General features: G+C 38.2%; 2 protein-coding genes across 4 annotated transcripts in view; one reads left to right on the top strand and one right to left on the bottom strand.

The window, feature by feature from the left end:
• Positions 1-13,253, bottom strand: part of LOC126970129 (protein transport protein Sec24C) — a 35,498-nt gene extending 22,245 nt beyond the window's left edge. For 2 of the 3 annotated variants that reach the window (XM_050815859.1, XM_050815860.1), the window contains exons 1-7: positions 13,167-13,253; positions 7,284-9,038; positions 6,838-6,974; positions 5,976-6,093; positions 3,403-3,488; positions 1,964-2,153; positions 1,644-1,753 (exon numbers count right to left, since the gene is read on the bottom strand). In XM_050815859.1, coding sequence (XP_050671816.1) covers positions 1,644-1,753; positions 1,964-2,153; positions 3,403-3,488; positions 5,976-6,093; positions 6,838-6,974; positions 7,284-9,018 — 2,376 coding nt within the window. In that variant the 5' untranslated portion in view covers positions 9,019-9,038; positions 13,167-13,253. The remainder of the gene's footprint in view (positions 1-1,643; positions 1,754-1,963; positions 2,154-3,402; positions 3,489-5,975; positions 6,094-6,837; positions 6,975-7,283; positions 9,039-13,166) is intronic. The other variant, XM_050815861.1, reaches the window with a different exon arrangement.
• A 5,457-nt stretch (positions 13,254-18,710) lies between these two features.
• The window catches only part of LOC126970128 (gamma-aminobutyric acid type B receptor subunit 2), a 39,186-nt gene continuing 30,979 nt past the window's right edge, over positions 18,711-26,917 (top strand). Inside the window, exons 1-2 of the mRNA XM_050815857.1 lie at positions 18,711-18,897; positions 22,001-22,153. Of these exons, the coding sequence (XP_050671814.1) occupies positions 18,855-18,897; positions 22,001-22,153 (196 nt within the window). The 5' untranslated portion in view covers positions 18,711-18,854. The remainder of the gene's footprint in view (positions 18,898-22,000; positions 22,154-26,917) is intronic.

The raw sequence follows: 26,917 nt of genomic DNA on the forward strand, positions 1-26,917 counted from the left end.
ATTATTTGTGGAAGTCCAGAGAAGGTTTAAAAGGTGAATAAATAGGAAAATGCAGCAAAATTAAATAAAAACATCAAATTTGTTTTTCCTTTGATGTAATTTCTATGAGAGAATTTATTGACGCATGGTTTGACAGTTCTGCTGTGAAACAATTTCATTACGACAGCAGGGTGCATATTTTACGAAGTAATTTTTGATGTTATGATATATTATTGCCAAATTCATATAAAAGCATTATTTTATTTATTATATACAGAACAGCGTCGGGTCAGCTAGTAAAAAATAAAAATCAAGAAGCGAACTCAAAAATACACAATTTCTTTAATGATGACCTTCGTGTGTGCTTCAACTGGAACGACTTTTACAAAAAATATTTTTTTTAACTTTAGCATGCACATTCAACCACGCTGAATATATTTCATAAAATACTCAATTTTATTTATTTGGAGAAATTATTATCAGACAGTAACTACAAGTTTGATTTAGTGTAAAAAAAGTAAGGGAAAAATTAATTTTATGAATCTCATTAAATTTTCGTTCAGCAAGTACAGTTTCCACTGAAGTTTTATTCAGGTTTGACTAAACCTGTGTAGTTCAAATAATAATAAGAATAAAAAAAACATATATTTATACACAATATATTACTTGTTTATTAAAATTTTTCATGTATTCATGTTTTTTTTAAATTGTAGGAAAACTATTTTTTAATAAAAGTATTCTTAAACACATCTACTGTGTGCCTATTTTGCAATGACTCATTCCAGGGATTATGCCTTTTTGAGCCTGTGTATGTTTGTGTGTGTGTGTGTATGTTTGTGAGTGTGTGTGTGTGTGTGTGTGAAGATTATCTCACGATGTTTCTTTCATATTATAAGCGTCAAATAAAAGTAGAATCAGAAAATTTAAAACAAGTTAGTAAGTGGCGATGAGGGGTAACGGCGTAGCGCCTGCGCCAACGAGGCTCTACACTCATTAATTTATTTCATGTTATCTACAGCGTCACAATTTGTATACAGCATTATTGTAATATAGAGTAGAAGAATAAGGTCAAACCTGATTGATTACAGTATACAGGTATTAAACAAAAGAAGTAACATTTATGATGTAACAAACCAGAATAAGGTAACTCACAATTACTATACTAAGCTACAATAGTCATCTATGCAACTGTTGTGTAATAGGGGTGTTTTAATACCTAATTATCAATAGTTGCATACAAGACTTTATCTACATCCATAATATGAATCCTCTATAAAAGATTCTGAAACAAAATGCCGGTTAGCTAGTAACGATTACATCATCCCAACGAGTGTTGTAATGTTGTACTGAATTGCATTACAACACTTGTTTGGATGATATAATGGTTATTAGAACATTGGGTGTTTTAATGTTGGCTAGTAAGCTAACTGCTTTAAAATCTTTAATAGTGGATTTAAAGCATGGGTGTAGATAAAGAATATAAACTTAACTATATAAGGTTACACATATGTGTGTGTGTGTGTGTGTGTGTGTGTGTATGTAAGAGTGTGATTTGTGTATTTCAGGGTGTATTTATCTTTATTATAGGTGCGAGCCAGACCTTGCAGATGCTCATGAGTAAACATTACTTGATCCATACGCTGTGAACCGTGATCCACACTCACCCGGCAGTACTCCTTGGTGGCCACTATCTCGTAGGCGCCTAACGCGAGCTCGGCTGGCGTACGGCCATACTGCTGCATCGTGTTGATATACTGCGTGTACTCCATTGGCACTGCAAGCAACGAACAAACAAACCGTTGAGTGGGTTGTCAACTAGCTCGGCCTCAACAAACAAGGAATGAAGAAGACTCTTCATCGTTCCGTGTTCTTCGCCCGTCTCTAGGAGCAAGGAGTTGGCAACGCGTCAATAGTCATATAGAATATGAATGCGTTGCAGGAAAATGAAGTGGTCACCGCGTACAAGTAGAGGGTGAATGTTTACCTTCTGTGGTAGCCTTGCAGAAGGAGCACTTGAAGTGTCTGCCTGAGTCGATGAACTTCATATTGGGACAGATGTAGGCCTTGCAGCGACTGCAGCGAACGGGGCCCATCGCAGACGAGCCGGTTAGCGCCGCGAAGTCTATCAACGGCGGCTCTTGTTCGCTGCCTACGGTCTCCGCCATTGGGGATATCTGCGAGCGTGGGGAAATATTTAATTAGAGCCATATTATCTGATATTTACCAGTGGGAGGCTCCTAGGTTGCCAACTAGATTATGGGTACCACAAGGGTGCCTATTTCTGCAGTAAAGCAGTAATGTGTAAACATTACGGAGTTTCGGTCTGAAGGGCGCCGTAGCATGTTAAATAACTGGGCAAATGACACAGCATCTTATGTCTCAAGCGACGAACACAATTATAGTGCCGCTCAGAATTTTTGGGTTTTTCAAGAATACTGACTACTGAGCTGGACTGCATTGTAATGGGCAGGGCGTATCAATTACCATCACCTGAACCTCCTGCTCGTCTCGTGACTTACTGTCAAAAAAAAATTAAGAAATGTTTTAGAGCTAGCATTCATTATGCAAACAGATTAGCTATGGAATAACCGTTTCCACATCTGTTTTCTCAGATCAATATAATATGACCGCAATCAAGGACAGAGTAACTAGGAATTTACTTACGGCCGTTTTCAATAACCTATCTATCCTTAGTTTAACTTACTAGAGGTAGACAAATCTATCCTTTTCGCTTACCTACATTTCAATAACCTATCGACAGATAGCATTGGACTATAACTAATAATATAGCTATATTGGACATAACTGTGGATAGATAAAATCTTGTCATTAAACGGTGATAACAATCTATCCGTAATTAGAGATACGTTATTGAAAACGGCCGTAGGTCCTCATTGTCACTTGCCATCAACCGAAATTAAAGAGAAAGTAAAGTATTCATTTAATCATCTCAGAACATTATATACATAGTAAAATTAACAAATTTAAAAATACGGCGTCACGAAAAGGACACCCACTCAGCATTTTTGGAATTGAAATAAGGATCACCCCAATTCCAACACTGATTTTCAGTAGGTACCTACCAAGTCGACCTGTTGACAGCAGCCGTACACAACACGGTTCCTTTATTTATAATAGGTCTTAAAAGTGACCGTCTACAAATATTACAAAAAGAGAAGAAACTAAACTAAATTAGATTGAATTCTAATGGGAGTTTTTTCATAATAAATAGGATATATTTTGCGGTTTTTTTTTATTATTATTATTATTTTTGTGCCTCTAAACACTTTTGTTTCTCTAATAGAAAAGATTAAAGTTTGTTTCAAACTTTTTTGATATTTAATAGGTGGCGGCAAATCGTTCCAGCATTTGGAGGCGTTGCATTTAAAGCTAAATCAAACAATCGCAAGATAATAAACTCACCACCAAGCAGAAGGGAATCGCGGTCTGCTTCAGTAGATCAGCCGTCACCGGCACACTGTACATCGAAGACCTGATGAACCTTGGACCTGCGGGTAGTTTGGTCAATTATCATGCTAATAACCTTTATTTTATATACCCCTGTCACACAGATGGATATCAAATACATTAGGGATCTTGGAAATAAGTTGGCTCTGTTGGTTGGTATTCATTTTTTTTATGGAAAAAGGAGGACAAACGAGAATGGGTCAGCAGGTGTTAAGTGATCACCGCCGCTCAAAGGAATGGAAAGGAATCACAGGACCGTTGCCGGCCTTTAAAGAAGGTGTACGCGCTTTTTTTTGAAGGTACCCATGTCGTATCGTCCCGGAAACACCGCACAAGGAAGCTCATTCGACAACTTTGTAGTACGTGGAAGAAAGCTCCTTGAAAAGCGCACAGTGGAGGACCGCCACACATCCAGATGATGGGGGTGATTTACTAATTTGTATATAATATCAATTTTACAATAAAATACCAGACAGCATACTAGGACTCACTGAGCAATAATTCTAGAAATATATTAAAGCTTCATTGCCAAGGAAGGCTTACTATATAGAGGATAATGGATGCATTGTTATTGTCTGGTTCTGCGCAGGTCACTTAAGATTGTGTAATATTATATTTAACAGGATAGGTTGGTATCTGATTAAAAGATGGGCTCTGAGTTTGTTATCAGTTCATCTCCCCATGACGTTTACCAAGTGTTTGTTTATATTTTATGTTATTGTTTCTCGTATGGTAACTGGTGATGGTAATGGTAGCTTCTTGGAACTTAGCTTGGCTTTGCTTACTAGTGCTATAATAATTTACTAGTTCTTCTTAATAACTAAAGAAAACACTATCATGGCATATCATCATTAAATTAACATTTCATTCAATCCAACATTATTAAAAAATTGCGTTTCCTATACACTCTTCTTAAACATTAATCATTTTTTTCTATGGAATAGGAGAACAAACGAGCGTACGGGTCACCTGGTGTCAACGGATCACCGCCGCCCACAATCTTTTTCAACACCAGAGGAATCACAGGAGCGTTGCCGGCCTTTAAGGAAGGAGTACGCGTTTTTTTTAAGGGTACCCATGTCGTATCGTCCCTTTATCGTTCATATCGTTATAATGGTATTTTACATATATATTATAGCTTAGATCTAAGCGTTGAGTTTTGTCATAGACAGCTCTACCGCGTGTAATTTTAAATAAATGTGACCATTCATTTTGGGCTTAAAACCTAAAATACCGGACAACGAAAAAAAATATTTTCAAACTATTAAGAATATTGTTAATAATAACTTCTTTATTGCCATACCAAACATTACAAAAATAAATTGAATAATTAGGCTACGCGATAACGGGCGATAGCGCCCTTACGGGTCACACATCACTAACAGCCGTTCCCAATATTCATTCTATCTCTTACTTGATATAAAAATCGTAACTATCGTTGACTTTTCTGTCCCAATAAACTTATCGACGGTAACACACCCTATCCGTGCACGGTGTCTGTCAATGGGACGACGTATAGCTTACCAGTGATATAAAGTTTGTATAGAAATTGCAATTCACGCGTCCCAATATAAGGCGATAAGAATGACTTATCGGGTATACTGGGACAGCTTCAGAATATTGACAGCTAATTACTGACACTAGATGGTAGTAATTAATCTCTATTTGTAGATAGTATATTGGGAACGGCCGTAAACAAACACCCATTCACAACCGGCGTAACGGACAATCCTAAGTACAGGGGCTGTCTAGCCGAGGATGAAATGGTCACTCATATAATCATAGAATGTGCTGGGGTCGCCAAACAACGAGCTAAAACTTTAGTAAATACAAGGTCGCTCCAGGAAGTCTGCGAACACCCCAGGAGTGTTCTAGATTTAATGAAAGAGCTAGGCTGGTTGGAATGACTAGCCAACACTGCACGCAAAATGGACCCAACTTAACCGTCTAATTGCGGAAACAGGAGCCCCTTACCAATACCAATAGGAAAAGGCTCAGCTTCATCTGACATGGTTTCATGGATTTATGTTTCCATGCAGCACTGTTTTTCAGCCATCCCCTCCTCCCTCAGATGTTGAGTGGGAGTGGATCTATTATGGCTCCCAGATTATTGGTTCTTGTTACCCTTGCAAGTGTATGTAAATGTGTGTTTGTGTGTGTGTGTTTGTTGTATAACATTATAGTGTAAATATTGTCCTTATCATTTGTTACTATAGCACTAAAAGAGTGGAACCGATACTTTAGCTGTTATAAGACATTTTTGTATTGCTATTCTCCCCATTTTGCCAACAATATTTTTACATCAATTAATGTGACCATTTCTTTTTCTTTGAAAAATGTATGAAAATATGCAACCTTCATTTCCTATTAGCATATACAGTATTGGGCTTAGAGTTAGTATATAGTATGAAATGTGAAAAAAAATGTGTCTCCTTTGTTCGTCTTCCGAAAAGACTTTTTTTACTGGATTTTTCCCCTTACTATTCCATACTAAGTCGGTGCGTGTGCCGGTTGTCTACAATACTCACTAGCATTTCCCCTGTCGTCAACGATGAAGTCTGTAGTGACGAGCGGCGGTACCAGCCCCTTGTCGTTGGTGACGAACACACCGCCGCGGTTCTGCTGGTCATCTAGCATCACTTGGATCTGCAATCCATTGAAGAATTGTTCACTATCATCAACGGTGTTTTACACTAAGATAACACAAGCATCATTGATGACATATGATCAGCCAGCACTTTATTAAGAATACGTCACCGCTTGAGTTATGTTTCTACAGATCGTCTATGGTGGACTCACTTCGGCATTGTGCGTAACTCACCCAACACTACGATTTCAGTTGAGGAGATCTGTTCAAGCACGCCACTAAGCGCCGATTGAACATAATGTATTAGACAATCCTTCCCTGATTATTTTTTATGGAAGAGGACAAAATTGAGCGCATGTGTCACCTGACGTTAAGTGATCACGGACGCCCATATTCTGCCGCAATACTAGAAGTTTTAGGCAAGAGTTCACGATTTAGTTAACCATGTCATATCGTCCTGTAAAGGAAACTAATTCCGTTCAGTTTGGTTGTACATGGAAGAAAATTCCTTCCATCCATATTGTGTGGATAGCATACAAGTTTGTGGCGTATCGTACATTACCAATTGGACCTGTAAATATAAATATCTCAATTATACCCAGGGTATTTTAAGTATCTGTTGTCGCTTGGGCGAGATATCTGCTTCTTCGTGAGGATGGTTACTCTATTATCAAGATCGTGGTGGACGGTACACGACCCTCACATAAAACAGTCCTTGGGGTGATCTTACGACACCTATAGCCTGGGTCGAACCTATTGATTTATTCCCCTAAGAAAATAAAGAAATGTAGAGCAGTACGTACCGGGCTCGGCATCTGGTCCGGGTCAAGTTTCTTCTGTGGCGGCTGTTGGTATTGCTGCCCGTAGCCGGCCTGCTGCGCGGGGAACGGGGGGGGATAGCCCGAACCGGGCGCGTAGCCCTGCTGCTGGCCCGCCACTCCTGAACAATGATTGGGGAATAAATGTATAATGGAGTATAACGATGGAAGAAACAAGGCAGGCATTCAATATTCTGACTGCTACAGCCCCATAAACAGTTTTATTGACAATGCAAAAACTCTGCCTAAAAATATCTAATAAAAGGAAACTATTCCGAAAAATTACATTAAATTAATTATTACTGGCAACATAAGCATTCTTACTATTTAATGAACATCATACGAACTTTGTACTTAATTTTACTGTTGCTGCGTGAAATAAAATTGATATTGAGTTATGCTTTAATACCTTTAAAAGGTTATTTATTCACCTGGGTACTGTGCATTTGAAGGCGGTCCATTATAACCACTTTGATTCTGTGCAGGATACTGTGGTTGTTGGGACAGCGGCGGCGGCATGTGTGGCATGCCGGGTAGAGACGGACTGTATTGATTGTATTGTGATGATGGAGGCATCCCTGGTTGTTGATGCAATCCAGGCTGCTGATGCATCCCTGGTTGAGGAGGCATTCCTGGTTGTGGCGGCATCCCTGGTTGAGGAGGCATTCCTGGTTGTGGCGGCATCCCTAGTTGAGGAGGCATCCCTGGTTGAGGAGGCATTCCTGGTTGAGGAGGCATTCCTGGTTGTGGCGGCATCCCTGGTTGAGGAGGCATTCCTTGTTGTGGCTGCATCCCTGGTTGAGAAGGCATCCCTTGTTGACGAGGCATTCCTGGTTGCGGTGGTAACCCCGGTTGAGGAGGCATTCCTGGTTGTGGGGGCATTCTAGTCTGCTGATGCAGTACTGGTTGAGGGGGCATTCCTGGTTGCGAGGGCATTCCTGGTTGCTGTGCCATTCGTTGTTGCAGTGGCATTCCTGGTTGTGGCGGCATTCCTTGTTGAGATGGTGTTGCTCGTTGAGGATGCAACCCTGGTATAGGGGGCAGACCTGATTGATTTGCCTTGGGTGGCATGTTGGCTTGAGGCGCATTCATAACAGGCTGTTGTATCAGTTGTTGAGGCATTCCTTGCTGTGAAGCCATCCCTGACTGAGGAAACATTCCTTGTTGTTGAGACATTGCCAGCTGTTGTGGCATTCCCGGTTTCATTCCCGTTTGTTGGGATGGCATGCCTTGATGAAGTGACTGTTGCTGAGGAGGCATTCCCGTTTGTGGTAGCATTCCTGGAGGCCTATTCAATCCTGGTTGAGATACTTCTCCTGATTGAGGAGCTGGCACAGATGGTGATTGCTGAAGCATATTTGGTTGATTTAATTGTGGAGGTAAGCCACTTTTCTGCATTGCAGGTTGCATACTAGGCTGAGAATGTGGGGGTAATGCTTGAGTGTAGTTTCCTGAATGTAGGCCTTGCTGTTCTGATGAAGGCATAGAATTTGCTTGGCTCTGCTGTCCCAACTGAGCTGCTTGTTTAGAAGCAGATGGTGGCCCAAACATAGCACTTGCCTGTGAAAACTGATTTTGATTTAGACCAGGTGTAGATTCACGACTTAATTGTCCAGGTCCTTGCTGTTGCATTCCACCTTGATTAGATTGGTTTTGACCAGGAATCTGTGGCATTCTCGACACATGCTCTGATTTATTAGCTATGTCAGGTTGATTTACAAAACCTGGTGAAGGTGATGGTTTTGAACTATGTGTTGAGTTATCTAAGCCAGGTCCTTGAGGTCCAGATGCAGATAATGGTGGCATTTGGCTATTTGTAGGGTGAAATTGCTGAGGAGCATCACCAATTGAAGGTCTACCAGGTTGCATTTGTTTAAAACCCGGTGGAACTTGCGCATTAAAATTTGAAGTTGGAGGAAACTGGCCAGGTGGAAGTTGAGATGATGGAATACTTTGGAAGCCTGGAGGACCATTTAATGTCATATTCTGCATTTTCTGGTTCATATCATTTTCTAGAGGTTTTCCCATGGGTCCACTTGGTGGCATTTGACTATATATATTGGCATTTGGAACCCCATTGTATTCTTGTGATGATGGAGGGAACCCCAAGGGATTACTTGGTGCATTGTTGTTTTGCCCAGGCGGAGAATATTGTGGATTCATCATACTGACTAATGGCACTGAATCTGCAATAAACAGAATAATGAATAATTAGATTTTAATCTTTTTATCATGAAATGGAATTTTAATGAAAGCTGGGTAAAGTCTCCTCCTCTTAACGACCACAGTCAGTTTATTTCTCCCCAAACAATAGCAAAACAATTTATAGACATAATCTTAAAATACCCTTTAGATCTTTCCAAATTTCTGAATTGACTTGACAGAGAAAATAAATTTTACATTTTAAAATTAAAAGAAACCAGTCCAGTGTCCTAATGTTGCACTTTCAGCAACAAAATGACAATTTATGTACAACATACAATTAATAGAAATAACATAGTATGAATTTATCTCAATCTGTTATAACAACATCAAACTTATATTAAGTTGTTAGTATCTTATAACAACACAAAAATATCAAATCACCCTACTTTCCAATTCTCTTGCGTTTTCTATACATTTTAAAAAATAATAAAAGTAATGTTAGTAGTGAGGTTTTCCTTTGATTTGCTAAAAAACTGTGGATAACAATCAGTGTTTTTTAATCAAGCCATGTCATATGCATTTACTTTGCTAAGCTCTGTTCATCTAAAAGCTAGTAAAGTTCCATGTTTGCATTGTGATACTTCATATATTTTCATGAGATTTGGTACATACTTTTATTTATAGAGTACTTTAAATATTTTTTCTTTAATAATAATATATAAATATTTATATTAACCGAAATATTTAACTGAATACATTGCTGGATGTATACAGTTAGCGCATGAGTTGAATACAGTCAGGGCCTGAGGTAAAGGGAGAGAGCATCTCCCGCAGATGTCCGTACGCCTCGACTCGCCCGCCTACAGTGTAGTGTTGTGCCGTGATTGACAATTATCGTACGCGGATGTTATCCCGGTATGTGCTGAGGTGGCCAACCAACGGGCAAAAATCTTAGTAAATACAACGTCACTCCAGAAAATTCCAGGAGTGTTCTGGACTTCTGGAGCTGGGCTGGTTGGAATGACTGGCCAACACTGCACGTAAAATGAACCCAACTGTGCGGTCTAATTGCGGAACCTGGAGCTCCTTACCTATACCAATCGTACACTTACCGTGTTGTTGCATTAAAAATGAGTAAAATATTGTTTTCATCATTTTAACCTAGTGTAAAATGGTAAAAAATTATTTTATTCACACACTCTTGATTATGGTCATCAATTATAAGTAGGTCACAGCACTATCATATTCCTGAACTCTGCATTCAACTTGTGCGCTATCTGTAGGTGTTTCATTCTTCATAATTAATAAAACATTACATATTTGTAGTGTATGTGATTTCACTATAGCCTAGAAACCTCAGCTAAAAGTTCATTGTCAAAGTCAACATACTTGTTGCAGTGTATGTGAGTGAGAGAGAAGGAAGCATTATGTCATCTCTAGTGCATGTGCGGTCATGATTCAGTCAGTCTGCTGTGAGCGACGGAAGTGATTAAGTGTGTATGTCTAAGAGCCGATAATATTGAAGGATATGCTACTATATTAACATCATCTTATCAGTAGAAGAAAAATCTCTTCGATACCTTTTCTGTATAGAGTGATAAAGTCCTGTATAGATTAGCCTCAAATTATAACATGAATGGTCAAACAAAACACCTTAATTCATTTTATTAGCTTAATAGTTAGATAAGGTATAACTATTTAACTTATATTGCAAATTACTTTTTAAAACATTTAAAAATTGCAATGATTTATTTTAATGATATTATAATTAAATTATAATCAAAAAGACAATAAGACAAACTAAAAATTCTAAGATTATTACTAAAGCAGGGAGCACAAAGTGTATAAGTGTGGTATACACATCAACAATCCAAAGTACAGCCCGTTCAAAATAACTTAATGATCTTAATAAGATATATGAAAAGCATGAGTAGTACAAACTGATTAATCTATACTAATATTATAAAGCTGCAGTGTTTGTTTGTTTGAACGCGCTAATCTCTGGTACTACTGGTCCGATTTGAATGATTCTTTCAGTGTTGGGTAGTCCATTTATCGAGGAAGGCTATAGGCTATGTTTTTTTTTGAAAATTAGGGATCCGTAATAAAATTGCTATTTTGTAACACAAGGTGTAAAATCGAAAACCTATTTTTGGGTGCGCTGCAAAAACTATTGACAATAGAACAAAATGATGTACAGGCTATAATATAGGCAATATTATATTACTTATAAAACTATCGCGTGAATTATACTTTATATGGCAAAACAATGTTTGCCGGGTCAGCTAGTAATTATATACGGAGTCTTAGATTATCTATGTCTAGATACCCTCTTGCTGTTAGACAACTGATGAAAACATGCCAGGAATATTAGTTTAGTGTGTGTGAGAAGCTATGTTTTACACTCGCGATTTGTATGAAATTTTGTGTTAGCGGTTGTGAATTGCTCTAAATAGAGGTTTTCAACATTTTCACAGCTACCATAGTATATATAGACATAATAATCTTAATATATATATTTCTTGTGTGTGTGTGTATCACTGAACACCTCCTAGACGGCTGGACCGATTTTGATGAAACTTTCTGTGTGTCTTCAGGTGGATTCGAGGAAGGTTTAGATTCGCAATTGAACTACCTCCTAAACGGCTGGACCGATTTTGATGATATTTTTGTGTGTTCCAGTGAATTTGAGATTGTTGTGTGTTCAGGTGGATTCGAGAATGGTTTAGATTCACAATTAAACTACCTCCAAAACGACTGGAATGATTTTGATGATTTTTTTGTTTGTTTCAATGAATTTGAGATTGGTTTAGATTCTCAATTCCGTCCATATTACATAATTCTCCTGCTCATGTGTATGTTAGTGAACTCCTCCTAACGGCTGGACCGATTTTTCAAATTTAAGATGTGTGTACAGGACAACGTCTGTTGGGGTCCACTAGTATATATAGATAAAAAAAAGAGAATGTATGTTTGTATGTTCCCTAATAACTCCTAAACTATTCAACTGATCTCAATGAAATTTTTTGTAATAGATTCATTGAAGCTCAAGGAAGGTTTACATATATAATTTATACGGCAAAACAACATTTGCTAGGTCAGCTAGTGATCTATGTGTATATATGGAGTATTTTGGAATATACATATGGAATCCAATCCAGGATATTATTTTAGTTGATACTGTCTTTGTTATGTATAAGAACAGTGTTAATTGTTCTTGGTTTTGGCTATACATTTAATTCTTATAAATTTAATTAAAATAAATAACTCCAGCTCAGACAGAAAAGAAATTTAATTGTATAGATCTCAAATGTGACTATACTAAAAAGTAAAATAATGTAAATTTATGCCATATCAAATAAAAATACCAACACTTATCCATTGTCGCTACATCTTATCTTTTTGTTTAATATTCCTGACATCTATCAAAATTACTAGCTATGGTAATAATAAAGCAATGCATAATTTTAACGGCTGCCTTTAATAAAACTACAGTAAACTAAGATCGGAATTCCCAATTACAATTTTCAAGAGGTTTAATGTTAGTAGGAATGTGTAATTATAAAATAATGGAGGGAATGCTGTAATAATTTTTATTTAAAATAATAGGTATAAGCATATAATTTTCTTAATATATTTTTGATGTAATTCCCATCAATATGCCTGCTCATTTTATGTTTATTGTTAAAAATTACTTAGAGAGTATTTAATAATCTTATTCCTGTGCTCACACTGAGTCGGTGTGTGTGAGGAATTATGTGTCTATAAAAGACGTTATGTCTAGGGATGATATGGATAAGTTTTATCATAAACACTTTTTAATTGTGGAACGAATGAAGCATTCTGATACAATGATAAATAAGTTTAAAAACATAGAGGGTCAAAATTTAGTTGAATTCGATAAAGCGTAGAAAGATAGATATTTATGTGCCGTAAAATTTATTTTATGATTTCATTACCTATAGCGTATGCGTATTAAGTGTTGAATAGTTATTGATAATCAAGTCAAATTTTTGGTTGATTTTTACCGAAAAAAACTATCTAACAAGAAAATACACTAACTACTTTGACAGCTGTACTCTAAAAAGAAAAACTGCTTAAAGTATATATTAAATAACAGTAGTCTGTGAATTTACAGCTATGAGAAATTTAAAGGAATTAATACTTACGCTTATTAAGTTGTATTTTAATAAATTATCACAATAAAAATATAAACAAGACCCACAATTTAGTTCGGGCCACGTATACTGACTGACAGATTTGTACTTTGACAGATCACAAGCCTATGTGGAACTTTTCCAACTGTCAACAGTTTGCGTAGAATGAAACGGACTGGAACATTATTTTTCTAAAATATTTTAATCAGTCCATATGAAATACGTACAGTAATATTCTTTTAAACTACGTAATCACGTTATATAAACCAATTAATCAATGAGGTAAAAATATCGAAGTATTTGTGAATTCCATAGATAAATACATAGCGCAACTGTATAAAGAAAACGTAAGCTTCTGACTTTTAACATCATTAGCGAGTACGTCACCAAGCATAAACTTTGACAAGTTTGAATATTTACGCTAAGATTTAAATACGCATAATAATCTATATCTATATCTATTCTATATAATATATAAAAATGAATTGCTGTTCGTTAGTCTCGCTAAAACTCGAGAATGGCTGGACCGATTTGGCTAATTTTGGTGTTGAATTATTTGTGGAAGTCCAGAGAAGGTTTAAAAGGTGAATAAATATTAAAATGCTCGGAATTATATAAAAACAACGATTTTGAATTTTCTTTGTTGAGTCATCAAATCAAATTAAAATAATAGTTTAAAATGAATAACTAATTAGATCATAACTGTGTGTGTCTGTCAATATCAAATTGAAACCTTATAAATAGCCAGTATTTCAGGAAAAATCGAAAATAATAACACTTATAATTTCATGCATACCGAGTATTTTTTTACTTGTTTTAATAAAAAAAAGGGTTCCCTATGTTTGTTATAAATTTATTATATACAAAAGTTTAGGTCTTTTATTTATCAATTGAGGCAGTACAAAGGCTGCCGGGCCAACTACTAGCTGTGTGTGTATTAATATTATGCTATCATCATAAATCATAATCACTGCCAAATTCAACTTAACTGCACACTGACAATGAAGAGGAGTACAAACTTAAAGTTAATCTGATAAAATAATGTATAAAATGTCTAAATCAAATTTCTTCTTATTCTCTGATGTTAAATCAATTATTGCTTCATCATTTCCAGAATAATGATTTACATCTTACCAAAGAATTTGGTGTTACCCAGAGTCGCTCAACAACTCGTGGTTATGCAGGTGATAACATGCATAATAATGTATTTAAGGCTTCTCGTCCCGCGATGCGCTCGGCAAATAAGGCTTTCGATTAGATATATTGAGGTAAATTTCACCATTAGTTACATGTTAGAAATATAGCATTTGACGTGAATGAAAAAAGTCTTCTGGATCAATCTTTAATATGGGGATTGTACAGGGTACACTTTAAGACCTTTTCTATTTTTTTATATCTATTAATACATAGTAATAATTATCTATTAGAGCTTATAATTTATCCTCCTCAATAAAGATAATAATCGAGTTTCGTTGTCTGCTGATGATACATATTTAAGGATGTAAGTCAATGTAAATTGGTATCCAACAAATAACGATTTAAACAATGCTCTTAGGAGAGTTGTACATTATATATTTTATGGAAGAGGAGGACAAGCGAGCATACGCGACCTGATGTTAAATAATCGCCGCATAAGCGTAGCCATAAGCTGCAGAAAGCTACTTGAAAATCGCACTGTGGATCCAGATTTAGAGTATAATATCTAATAAATGGCTTGTGATATGAAGGGCTAAATCGGCATCAGAAATAAAGTCAAATAGCTCTCCGGAACACTCTCACGCAAAGAAGCGACGGCTCTGCGTAATGCTCGTGATGGAGCGAGCTGTTTAGGGAGCACCGGATCACCGACTATAACCTTCATGGCCGGGAGAATATTATACGATGTAGCTAGGACTGTCACTGGCACAACAATGCATGTTGGAGACATACAACATATCATTGATATGCATAAGAAACCGTATAGGAGATAGTACACAGCCTAGGTGTAGGACGAATGTAGCATTTTTATTATTATAACGGGTACCCACGATATATATTTTATTTGCGGAGAGAAGTTCCTAACAAATTCCTGCCTTCTTTGCCTCCGCAGTTCCGGCGTGACCACATTTCATGTATTTGGATCGAAATATCGGCTTCAAATAAATAAAATATCTCATACTACCAACTAAAACAAAACTTTGTGTATTAATTATACGAGTACTTTCAGACTAAGACAGAACAGAAAAGTACATAGTACATTATACATAACATACAAACTAACTACTGTATTTGGAAGAAGTAATAAACATGTCTTGAATTTTCATATAAAATGCGAAGTAACTTTTCCCCAACCTATTTTAATATAAAATTTTAAATATAATTGCTTTTTCATCATAAAACGAAAAATTAGTTGAATTTCATATTGTCTGGTACTTAGATTAAGGATTGGTCTCCGCTGCGCTCCAACTAGATACCGCACTACGGTAAGATACTGTAGGGTTTGGTACTATTGGAGCTTCATGAGTTTTCACTTCTATCGTGTCCGTTTTTTATGGAATGTCAGGATAGACAAAAGTACATATAATCTGATTGAAATTAATGACCACCGCCTATACTGTATATTAATTAATATTAAAATTATTAATTATGTACAATTTATGTTAACAAATGACAGTAATGAAGTGTACGATGATGATAATAAATTATTAACGCTTATCGTTCAATATGTGGAATACAATTGCAGTCTGAAGGAAGGTTGGTTTCTTCGCTCTGAATTCAGGGCGTCGCGGCGCACGCCATCTGCGCATGTCAGAATAAATATTAACCTTATAGTGTTGTGCATTGTTTTTGTCGATACTTACAACAACACAATATTTTATTAATTTTGTTAAGATTTCTACAATAACTTATGAAAAATTGTCTCCGTTTTGAAGTCGATTAATAACACATAAAACACATTTCTGAAAGGCAGGCATATGCATGTAATTTTTTGGTATATTTATTTATTCGTCATATACGATCTACAATTGCAACAAGAACATATACGAATGTGTTTCAATTACAAATGCAAGTGCGTCATCTAAAAGTTTCAACAAGATAGATCTGAGGAAGAAAGTCTTTCGTTGGGTGATATATAATATGTTTTTTCGACATGATTCCAGAAAATGTATAACACAATTTAAATAATATGTTATGTTTTTAAAGTGATCACCCTCACTTCTAGGATTAATACACAAATAAAATTTGAAAAACAAAATTTTATAAACGATGCGGGATACGAACCCACGACCTCCGGCGTTCCGTGCCGGTGCTCTAACCAACTGAGCTAACCGTTCGAGTACCGCCTCGTTATAAAATTCTGTTTGCTTTGTTCAATTCTCATGTTGTGGCTTCATCTACAGGATCTACATTACAGTTGATAACCTGCTCAACCCCAATATGTGCATATTAAGAAATTGACTTGAGATGTCGCTCTTGTAAATCTAAACAATATGTTATGTTTTTAAAGTGATAACCCTCACTTCTAGGATTAATACACAAATAAAATTTTGCTTTTCAAATTTTATTTGTGTATAAAACAATTTGTGTTACGAAATTCAAAAGAATTGACAAAAAGCGTCTATGTTATATAGGTTACTTTAACATAATAAATAACTTTTTTAATAATTTCACACATTGGTAATGGATCGCCTTTGGGCTATTTAATTAACAAAATTTAATGTAATGATATTCTATTTAAAAGTAAAGCCTGCTGAGTTTTGCCTTTTGAGTTGATTTTTGAATATTTGAATTTAAAAATCCACCACCACCAGGAACGCTGCCAAATATACATACCCAATCATATAAAATAAAATACACAAACGCAATGATATTTTTGTTGCTCTAATCTCGTTTTAATACTACTGGTAGGTATACACGCCATATATACTATTCTATTAGAGAGAAAATTTAATTTTATATATGTCTGTTTGTATTAACCCGAAAACAACTCATTTTAAGCATTGTTTCACAATTCTGAATTGCATAATAAGTATACAAGGCAAAGGGCTTTACTTACCATATAAAAATAACGATGTAATTTACAAGAATTTCCTGTTAAAAATGAACAAATTTACTTCATAACTTTTTTATAAAACTCAGATTGAGCGAATTCAGTGCGAGTGACTAGAATTTATCAAAAAGATGTGTTTTAATCAAGTAAGGAGCTAACTTCTGTAAGTGACACTTTCGGGTGAACCTTGCGGTCGTAAATCGATAAAGTGGTGCGGAGTAGATGAAAGTCCGTAGGGTGCTTTTTATGGAAGACTAGGGCACCCGTGATAATCGCCGCTCATATTCTCCTGCAACACCAAAGGAATCACAGGAGCGTTGCCGGCCTTTAAGAAGAGTGTACGCATTTTTTTGAAAGCAACCATGTCGTATCATCCTGGAAACATCGCGAAAGGAAAATATTTCCATAGTTTTGTTGAACTAGGATAAAGTTCCTAATAAACCACACTTGTGATAATATCCAAGTTTATGGTGTACCGTTTGGTGTCATTTGGATTCAGGTGAAACAGGCCTTTCGAACACTCCACTTGAGAAATACAATAGACGACTCACAACGTTTATATAGCACTGGATCCTCGATAATTCAAGCAGCATTATTATTAAATATATTAGCGTAAACTAGGGTTATTTACTTATACTTACTCCAGACAAGAGCTCTGAGAGCAATACTGCAATGGAGTCCAGTGGCTGGACCTACTCTTTGTAGGGTGCTATAATTTGGGCTGCTAGGCTGAGATGGTTTGGACATGTCGAGAGAATGAAAGAAAAACGATTGACGAAGAAAGTGTATAAGGCCAGTGTGAATGTAAATGTTGGAAGGGGTAGACCTAGGCGGACGTTTCGAGATCAAATCAGCGACGTCTTGAAAAAAGGTCAGGTCAAGAGTACCCTAAACCCAACAGCATGTATGAAAGGAATAATGAAAGTGGACGAAGCGAAACAAGTATGTAAGTATCGTAGCAAGTGGAAAAAAGTGGTCTCTGCCTGCCCCTATGGGAAAGAGGCGTGATTTGTATGTATGTATAATTTGGGCCTAGGGTTACTCTATTTATGACCCAAAGATTCTTCGAAGCCAATTGGCAATTGCTCGAAATTTCGAGAACCCATATTATCCCGATATCTAATAAGCGAGGTATTAAGGGAAGTAAGTCGAAGAGCGGTAATAGTACAAATGGAATTATTTATTTGTTGAGGCACAAACTTAAGTCGTCGGGGGTTAAATTTAACGAGTAACCTTCCCAAGACAGGACTCAGAAGCCCAAATGATAGAAGTCTCAAAAGGACCGCCTTACGCTAAACAAGATCGAAGACATTCTTGCTTCCCCTCGCTTTCGATAGACATTTATGTGTTAGGTATCAGAAGAGCTATTCTAGAAGATAGTCAGCCGATCAACCATAGTGATTGTGCATATTTACGACTCATTAAATACTTCCTGTAAAATCTCTTTTTCCTGTAGTTATCGATACCAGCGATGGATACAACACTAGCGTGCGCTCTATCGATTACTACAACCACTAATTTTGTAACAGGTCCAGAATCCCAGCCCCTAACAATTGTAATAAATTCTTAAGATGTGTGAAATTCCGGTGACAGATTGTGATAGTGTTAGTAATATTCTAAGATGATGTAATTAGGTAACATTCAAGTAGTAATATGATAGAAAAATAAATATGCTTGCTGGAGGGAACGGAACAGGAGGTAGAAAAGTTAAAGGTGTGTGTATGTTTAATTAATATTTGTAATACTATAGATATTATAATCTACTCACATACACAAATAATCTTTGCCTCGTAATAATCACATTTCTTGAATAATATTATTCAGAAAAAAGTAGATAAAATGCAGGATATAATTTATAAATATGGATGATTCATTTATAGCGATACTCTATAATGCTGAGTATTTTTTTTAGTTATATTAAACTAATATGTTAAAGAAATTTTTTTAAACACTGTATCAAAAGACTACTTTTATTAAGAGGCTTATCGTCTTCTTATATCGTTGTTTGTTGATTTCTTTTCATTTTACTGTTCATACCTGTTAGAATGTGCGCAATTGACGATTTGAAGTTCGTGATAAATGAAAACTACGGTCAAAAAAACAAACCTAGATTTATTTATACATTCGAAACTTTTATTAGTTGCATAAAAAATGACTTGAACGGTATTCATAAAGGTATTGTATTTAAAATTTTTACTTTATTGGTCGTGAGAATTGGAGAAGTGTTAGATATATTATGTAGGTTTAATGACCATCAATTATGCAAAAGCTAACGCCTGAATGGATTATTATGGCAAAATATACTTAGTTAAAAAAAATTTTCAAAATAATGAAATTTGTAATATTTTCTTAGCTAAATATTTTTTATGAAAGATAACAATACTACATAGTTATTATTGTTAACGTTGAATTTAACCATTCATTTATGTAACCGCAATTAAATATTACTTCCCATAGCCATGACTAGATGGCTCTAGTACTGAAATGTACAATAGTTTTAAGACACACTATTGGTATTTAATGCAAATGTGTTAGTACTTAATTAAATATCGAATAAATTGACGCCTTACCCAAAGTGAACCTGCGGTGGATCGATTTTAGTGGAGTACTGACTTCCATTCCCCTGCACCCCCTCCGGCTTCCTACAATTATAATGAAATGATCAGTTCGTCGTACGTGGTTTTTGCATTTATTTAATTATTAGCATCTGAAGAATCACCAACTGTGAACCGGAGTCAAAGGTGCTATTCAAGAAAATTTAATCCCTCTTATAAAATTTGAAAAACAACAAAATTTTATGAAAGACGCGGGACTCGAACCCACGACCTCCGGCGTTCCGTGCCGGTGCTCTAACCAACTGAGCTAACCGTTCGAGTGACGTCTCGTTATAAAATCTTGTATGCTTTGTTCAACTCTCAAGGTTGTGTATTAATCCTAGAAGTGAGGGTTATCACTTTAAAAACATAACAAAATTTAATCCCATCACCACTTCTAAAAATATTTTGTGACTACTTCTTGACGCGTCAAATTCTATTTATATTTTTGTTTGCTTTTTCTTCCTGTCTTTCAATAATATAAACTTTAATATTCCAATAGCCAATACTAGCTGAAAATTCAATAGACTGAATTACCACTGCAGCAGTTCCCTCCAAAGACGATCTTAAATAATGAAATTTATTTATTTCATCAATGTCGTGATTGCTATGTATCAGACTTGTAAAAGTATCTCTAAATTCGAGCCAATTGTCATAAGAACCACTAAATTTAGGCAATTGAATTGTAGGCAATTTAACGATGTTGTTGAGGCTAGCACGAGTATGATTTGAACTTTGACCATCCTCATTAGCTTTGCTAAATGACGTTAACATTTCGTGTGCTGTAGCGAGTATTTTATAATACTGCGACTCGAATGAATTGCTTTCTATCATTTGTCCATCAGGATCACTAGTACACTCTAATCGCAACTGTACCTCGTCAAATTGTTCGTATAGGGATTCCAGTTTACCTATACGCAACTGTTACTCGCCTGCATCGGCAGCAGTCATTGAACTGGCAGTCAGGGTGCTCAAATAGCTGGTGAATGTCGTGAGACGACACAAGAAACTACCGAGTTCTTTTTCTTCGGACATTATGGGAGAACTAGTGCTTTGTCAACCTGGAACGTTATACAATGCAAATTACAATACAATTGTAAAATAAACTTTATTATTCCAATAGCCTTAGGGTGCTTGCTCCATTCCAAATGTTACCAATCATTTATGTTACCTTTACCACATAAACATTTTTTAACAGTTAACACATATAATGTATCGTCCAATAAAAGACTTACCTACGAACTCGATATAACCGTGTAGTAGACAACAGTTTATATGTAGGTAAATTATGTTTATTCCTAGTTATCAACCCACGCACATTACAAAACAGGATCATCCAGCCACCACATCGACCATATTTTAGGGAAGGGAAAAACCACCTTCTGCCTTTTATGCCTTTTAATGAAGCAAATAACAATAATTCATGTCTTTCTACATATTATGCAAAAGTCATCTCCACAATTAAAAAGTAACAGCGTGTAGCCCGGGTATCCTTTTTTTTTTTTTATATGGAATAGGAGGACAAACGAGCGTACGGGTCACCTGGTGTTAAGTGATCACCGCCGCCCACACTCTCCTGCAACACCAGAGGAATCACAAGAGCGTTGCCGGCCTTTAAGGAAGGTGTATGCGCTTTTCTTGAAGGTACCCATGTCGTATCGTCCCGGAAACACCGCACAAGGAAGCTCATTCCACAGCTCATTCTTTAAATATAGGTATATTATGCTATAGGTTTTTTTTTTGGGATAATAAGGGACGAAACGAGCAGGACGTTCAGCTGATGGTAATTGATACGCCCTGCCTATTACAATGCAGTGCCGCTCAGGATTCTTGAAAAACTCAAAAATTCTGAGCGGCACCACAATTGCGCTCGTCACCTTGAGACATAATATGTTAAGTCTCATTTGCCCAGTAATTTCACTAGCTACGGCGCCCTTCAGACCGAAACACAGTAATGCTTACACATTACTGCTTCACGGCAGAAATAGGCGCCGTTGTGGTACCCATAATCTAGCCGGCATCCGGTGCAAAGGAGCCTCCCACTATATAGCTGATGATGATCATTTTAATAATTAAATTGAACCTGTTAAGGTATTAATATTGTTAATCCGTTATTAGATGTAAGTCCTACAAAATAGTATTATTATAACCTAATTTTTTAAGTTCTGTGGATTTTGTGATCCTTTAAATAAATAAATAAATAAACGTTTATTTTGTTTCAGAGTTCAGAATGCTCGTGCTCACTCTGTGGTCAGTGCTCGCGGCCGCGCTGTGCTCGCCACAGAAGCCTAACCTTGACGCCATCTTGAATCGACGCACCGATGTCTACATCGCAGGGTTCTTCCCGTTCGGCAAGGGAGTCGAGAACTCTAATACTGGTATCTATCTGCGCTGATATTGTTTTAATTTCTGTTAAACATATAATCGAGTTTTTTATAAGAATAGACGAGGAATGTCCTGAGTCCAGTTTTACCAGTGGATGGTGGCTTTGCACAAGATGCCGGCTAGATTATAGGTTCCACAACGTCGTAAAGCAGTAATTTGTAATCATTGCTGTGTTTCGGTCTGAAGTGCGCCGTAGTTAGTGAAATTACTGAGCAAATGGGACTTAAAATCTTATGTCTCCCGGTGACGAGCGCAATTGTAGTGCCACTCAGAAATTTTGGGTTTTTCAAGAATTCTGAGAGGCACTGCACTGTAATGGGCAGGGCGTATCAATTACCATCAGCTGAACGTCCTGCTCGTCTCGACCCTTATTATCATAAAAAAAGATTTCTTCCTTGGTCCTCTTTAATTTACTCCAGGTCCTTCACAATATGATGTTAAATAATACGTCTGCTCATTGCAATGCAGTGCCTCAAGATTCTTCATTGAACCCAAATGTGGCCCGGCTTGAAGTATTGCCGTGCTCTATTAATGACGCCCAGTTTCTTTGAAGCCAATTTGGCTTTGCCCTCCAGATGGCAACGGAATTGGCAATCGCTCGAGATTCAGTATTCCGATACTAGGCGAGGCTTTTAGGGAAGTGTTGTCGAAGAGCGGTGATGCGACAAATGGGGTTTTTTTAGTGGTAAACGCGCAAACTTGAGTCTTCTGGGGGTTAAATTGGACAAGGTTCAATTTACCCCATTCCGCGACCTTCTCAAGAGAGGACTCGATAGGAGACACAAGTTTCTCCCGGCACTAGTCGACGATTTCCCGAGAGAGACACGTGCATGGCCCGTGTATACGGCATCATCAGTGCTGTCATCTGCATAGCAATGAATGTTGGAGGTGTCCAACATATCATTGATATGCAGAAGAAACAGCGTAGGAGATAGCACACAGCCTTGGGGCACTCCAGCATTCACGGGCTTCGGGTTCAAGCAATGTCCGTCGACAACGACCTGTATGCTGCGCCCAGTGAGGAAGCTGGAGGTCCACTTGCACAAGCTCGCGGGAAGCCCAAATGATGGAAGTTTAGAGAGGAGCGCCTTATGCCATACACGATCAAAGGCCTTCGCTATATCCAGGCTAACTGCCAGGCCTTCCCCCTTGCTTTCAATAGCCGCAGCCCATCTATGTGTTAGGTATACCAGAAGATCACCTGCCGACCGACCATGGCGAAACCCGTATTGTCGGTCGTTGATCAACTGGTGACCCTCTAGGTATACCAAGAGCTGACGGCTAATTATGCTCTCCATGATTTTGGAGAGCAGGGAGGTAATAGCAATAGGCCTGTAGTTTGCCGGATCCGAACTGTCTCCTTTTTTTTGGATCGGATGGACAAGGGCTGACTTCCATGAGTCAGGGACTACGCCTTTGGAATAAGAGTGCCGGAATAAACGCATTAGCACCGGCGTCAACTCAGGGGCACACGTTCTAAGCACGATTGGAGAAATGCCATCCGGCCCGCTCGACTTCCTAACGTCCAACGAAAACAGAGCTCGCCTAACAGTTTTCTGTCTGAACTGTACTTCAGGCATAGAGCTCTGACACCGCGGGATGGTCGGCGGTGTTTTTCCGTTGTCGTCAAGAGTCGAGTTGGAGGTGAAAAGAGCGCACAGGAGATCGGCTTTCTCTTTTGCCGTATGGGCCAGGGTGTCATTCCTCATGTGCAACGGCGGCATGGACGGCTGGCTGAAGTTACCAAGAGCAGCTTTCGACAACGACCAGAACTTGCGTGTTCCGGTCGGGTAACTGGAAAGCTGCTCGCCGATTTTGACGACGTGTTTTGACTTTGCACGGGCGATTTGCCGCTTAAAAAATCTGGAAGCACGGTTGTATTTCCTCTTAAGAACTATGCAGTTCGGATCCTTTGTGCCCAGCGCCGCAAGCCAAGTTCGATACGCCTGTTTTTTGCAGTCAGATGCTGCTTTAACTGACGCATCGAACCAGGGCTGTGATCTGCCACCGATCGGTACTGCAGAGCTTGGTATAAAAATATCCATGCCCTGTAGTATCACATCGGCTACTGCAACGGCGCAGGCACTAGGATCATCCGAAGGGAAACAAACCCTGCTCCAAGGGTAGGATGCAAAAAAGGAACGCATCCTATCCCAATCTGCTGACTTGTAGTGCCAAACGCGGCGGGTCGCAGGTGGTCTGCGACGTGGGCGTCGTATAGGCACTACACTCCTGACCAGGCAATGGTCGGACGTTCCGAGAGGGGCGTCTACAATGACCTGGTAACCATCGGGATGTGTAGTCAGCAGAAGATCTAATAAGGACGGCATGTGGTTATCCACATCCGGGAGCCGCGTTGGCGACTCAACCAATTGGGACAGATCATACGCCAATGCAAAATTATGCACAGATCGCCCTGCGTAGTCTGTGGTACGTGATCTAAGCCATTCGGCATTCGGACGCGGTCCTCTAAATCTACGCGGAGCCAGAGAGTGGACAGGTCCTTACCCTCAAAATTGACGAGTCGACAGCAGATATCCTCCCTAACGTACACACATACCCCGGCATGAGGCAAAAAATTGTGCTCAATTTTGTACCCGGGGTACGTGAAATATGACGTATCGCTAGGTCGAGATATCTGCGTCTCCGTAAGGAAACACAAGGCCGGCTTCGCCGTCTCAATGTGGTAGTGGACGGCGTTTAAGTTGGAGTGAATTCCCCTGATATTGCAAAAGTCCACGTTGAGTGTGGAGCGGGGTGCCGTGGTGTTACTGCCTCGTTTGTCCTTGATCATGCGCGGTACTGTGCCCTCCCCAGAATACGAAGGGCAGCCCGAGCTAGAGTGCTCGAGGAGGGATTCTCCGACTCTGGTAGAGCCGGTACCCTCCTGGGGTACTATCTCTTTAGGGACCGCTTTTATAATCTTTGTTGGGGAAGGGGGGGGGGGGGTTGGGGAAATGGCCTCCGGTCCTCGACACTAACCTATGCGAAACATAGCGGCACTAGGCCGCTACTTCACGCCGGTATTCTGTGCGAGTGTGGTAATTAACCCGGACGAGTCTGGCCCGATTGTGCTGACGTCAAAAGACGGCTGCGTGACTCTCCCACTTCTAAAAAGCCCTTAGTCGGCTCTTACGACACCCATGGGCCTGGGACTCACCTATTCTTTTTATGCCCCGGGGAAAGTACAGGGCAAATTAGTAATGTCACTAGCTACGCCGCTCTTGAAACCGAAACACAATATTTCTTGTACAATACTGTTTCACAGTAGATGACAGTGCGGGTTAGCGGCGTATTTTTCTTCCGTCTTCCAAGCTATGGAATAAAATTCCTGCGGCGCGTTTCCAGGTTGATACGACATCGGTACCATTAAAATATCCGACACACCTACCGGAAAGGTCGGCAACAATGATATGGTGATTCCCTGATTAGAATTTAATCACTTAAATCACTTAATAATAAGCTCCCCAGTGACATAAAAAATACATAATCCTTTCAAACCTATAAAAAACTCCTGAAACATTACATATTGAACAATTATCTAAATAATAAGTAATAATCCTATATTCTATTATATTAGATGTAAACCTATATATTTAATTAATTTATTTAGTGTCATACAAAAGATAAATATAAAATAAAATTATATCAAACTATACTTACCCCGACGCGGACGTGCCATGCCGTATTTACGAGTAGCTCTTAATGCATGTGTTGATCATAATGTTTACGCGGTTTTTTCATTTTTACCCACTTTATTTTGTATCGACTCGCAGTACTACGAATAAGATACCTATTTATATTGTTTTCTCATGTAAGTGAATATGTTCTGTTCTTAATGAGAATAAAGTTCTTTAACCATAAATATTGAAGGTATACCTTCACATTGAGAGGGAGGCCTCCAACAAAATTGATATGCAGACAGTGATGGCTATGAAGACTGGTGATGCCGTATACACGGGCCATGCAGGTCTCTCTCGGGAAATCGTCGACCAGTGCTGGGAGAAACTTATGTCTTCCATCGAGTCCTCTCTTGAGGAAGGCGTGGAATGGTGTAAAATAAGCCTTGTCCAATTTAACCCCCAGAAGGCTCAATTTTGCGCGATTACCACTAAAAATCCCATTCGTCGTACCACCGCTCTTCGACAACACTTCCCTTAAAGCCTTGCCTAGTATCGGAATAATTATGTGAAGGCAAATCAAATTGGCTTCGAAGAAGCTGAGCGTTGTAAATAGAGCACGGAAATACTTCGAGCCGGCCCACATTCTAGCGCTCTAGAAATCGCAGGTCCGGCTACATATGGAGTATTGCTGTCATCGATGGTGTGGCGCACCCCAGTATCAGCTCGAACAGCTCGTGCAATGGAGAGCTGCTCAAATTGTCGGGGATCCAGTGCTCTGTGAACGGCTAGATCACTTGGAGTTGCGTAGTTCCTGCCGCCGAATTACACCTTCGCACGACACCTTTAGCGGGTAGTGCGTACACATTTCTAATAGGCCGGCAACGCTCTTGTGTTTCCTCTGGTGTTGCAGAAGAGAATAAGGGCGGCGGTTATCATCAGGTGACCTGCTCGTTTGCTTTCCGCTTCCAAAAAATAAGTACAAGCGATATAGATTGGTAAAGATAGGCCTTAATAACTATGCAGGGAAGAATTATTGTCCCTACATAAACGAAAACAATTAGCAAAATGGATCCAATACGATATTAGATTAATATTATTGTATAGTGTTGTGCTGAGTACCAAAGCTATGCT

This window comes from Leptidea sinapis, chromosome 20 (genome assembly GCF_905404315.1).
Source record: "Leptidea sinapis chromosome 20, ilLepSina1.1, whole genome shotgun sequence".
In the NCBI taxonomy this organism is placed as follows: domain Eukaryota; kingdom Metazoa; phylum Arthropoda; class Insecta; order Lepidoptera; family Pieridae; genus Leptidea; species Leptidea sinapis.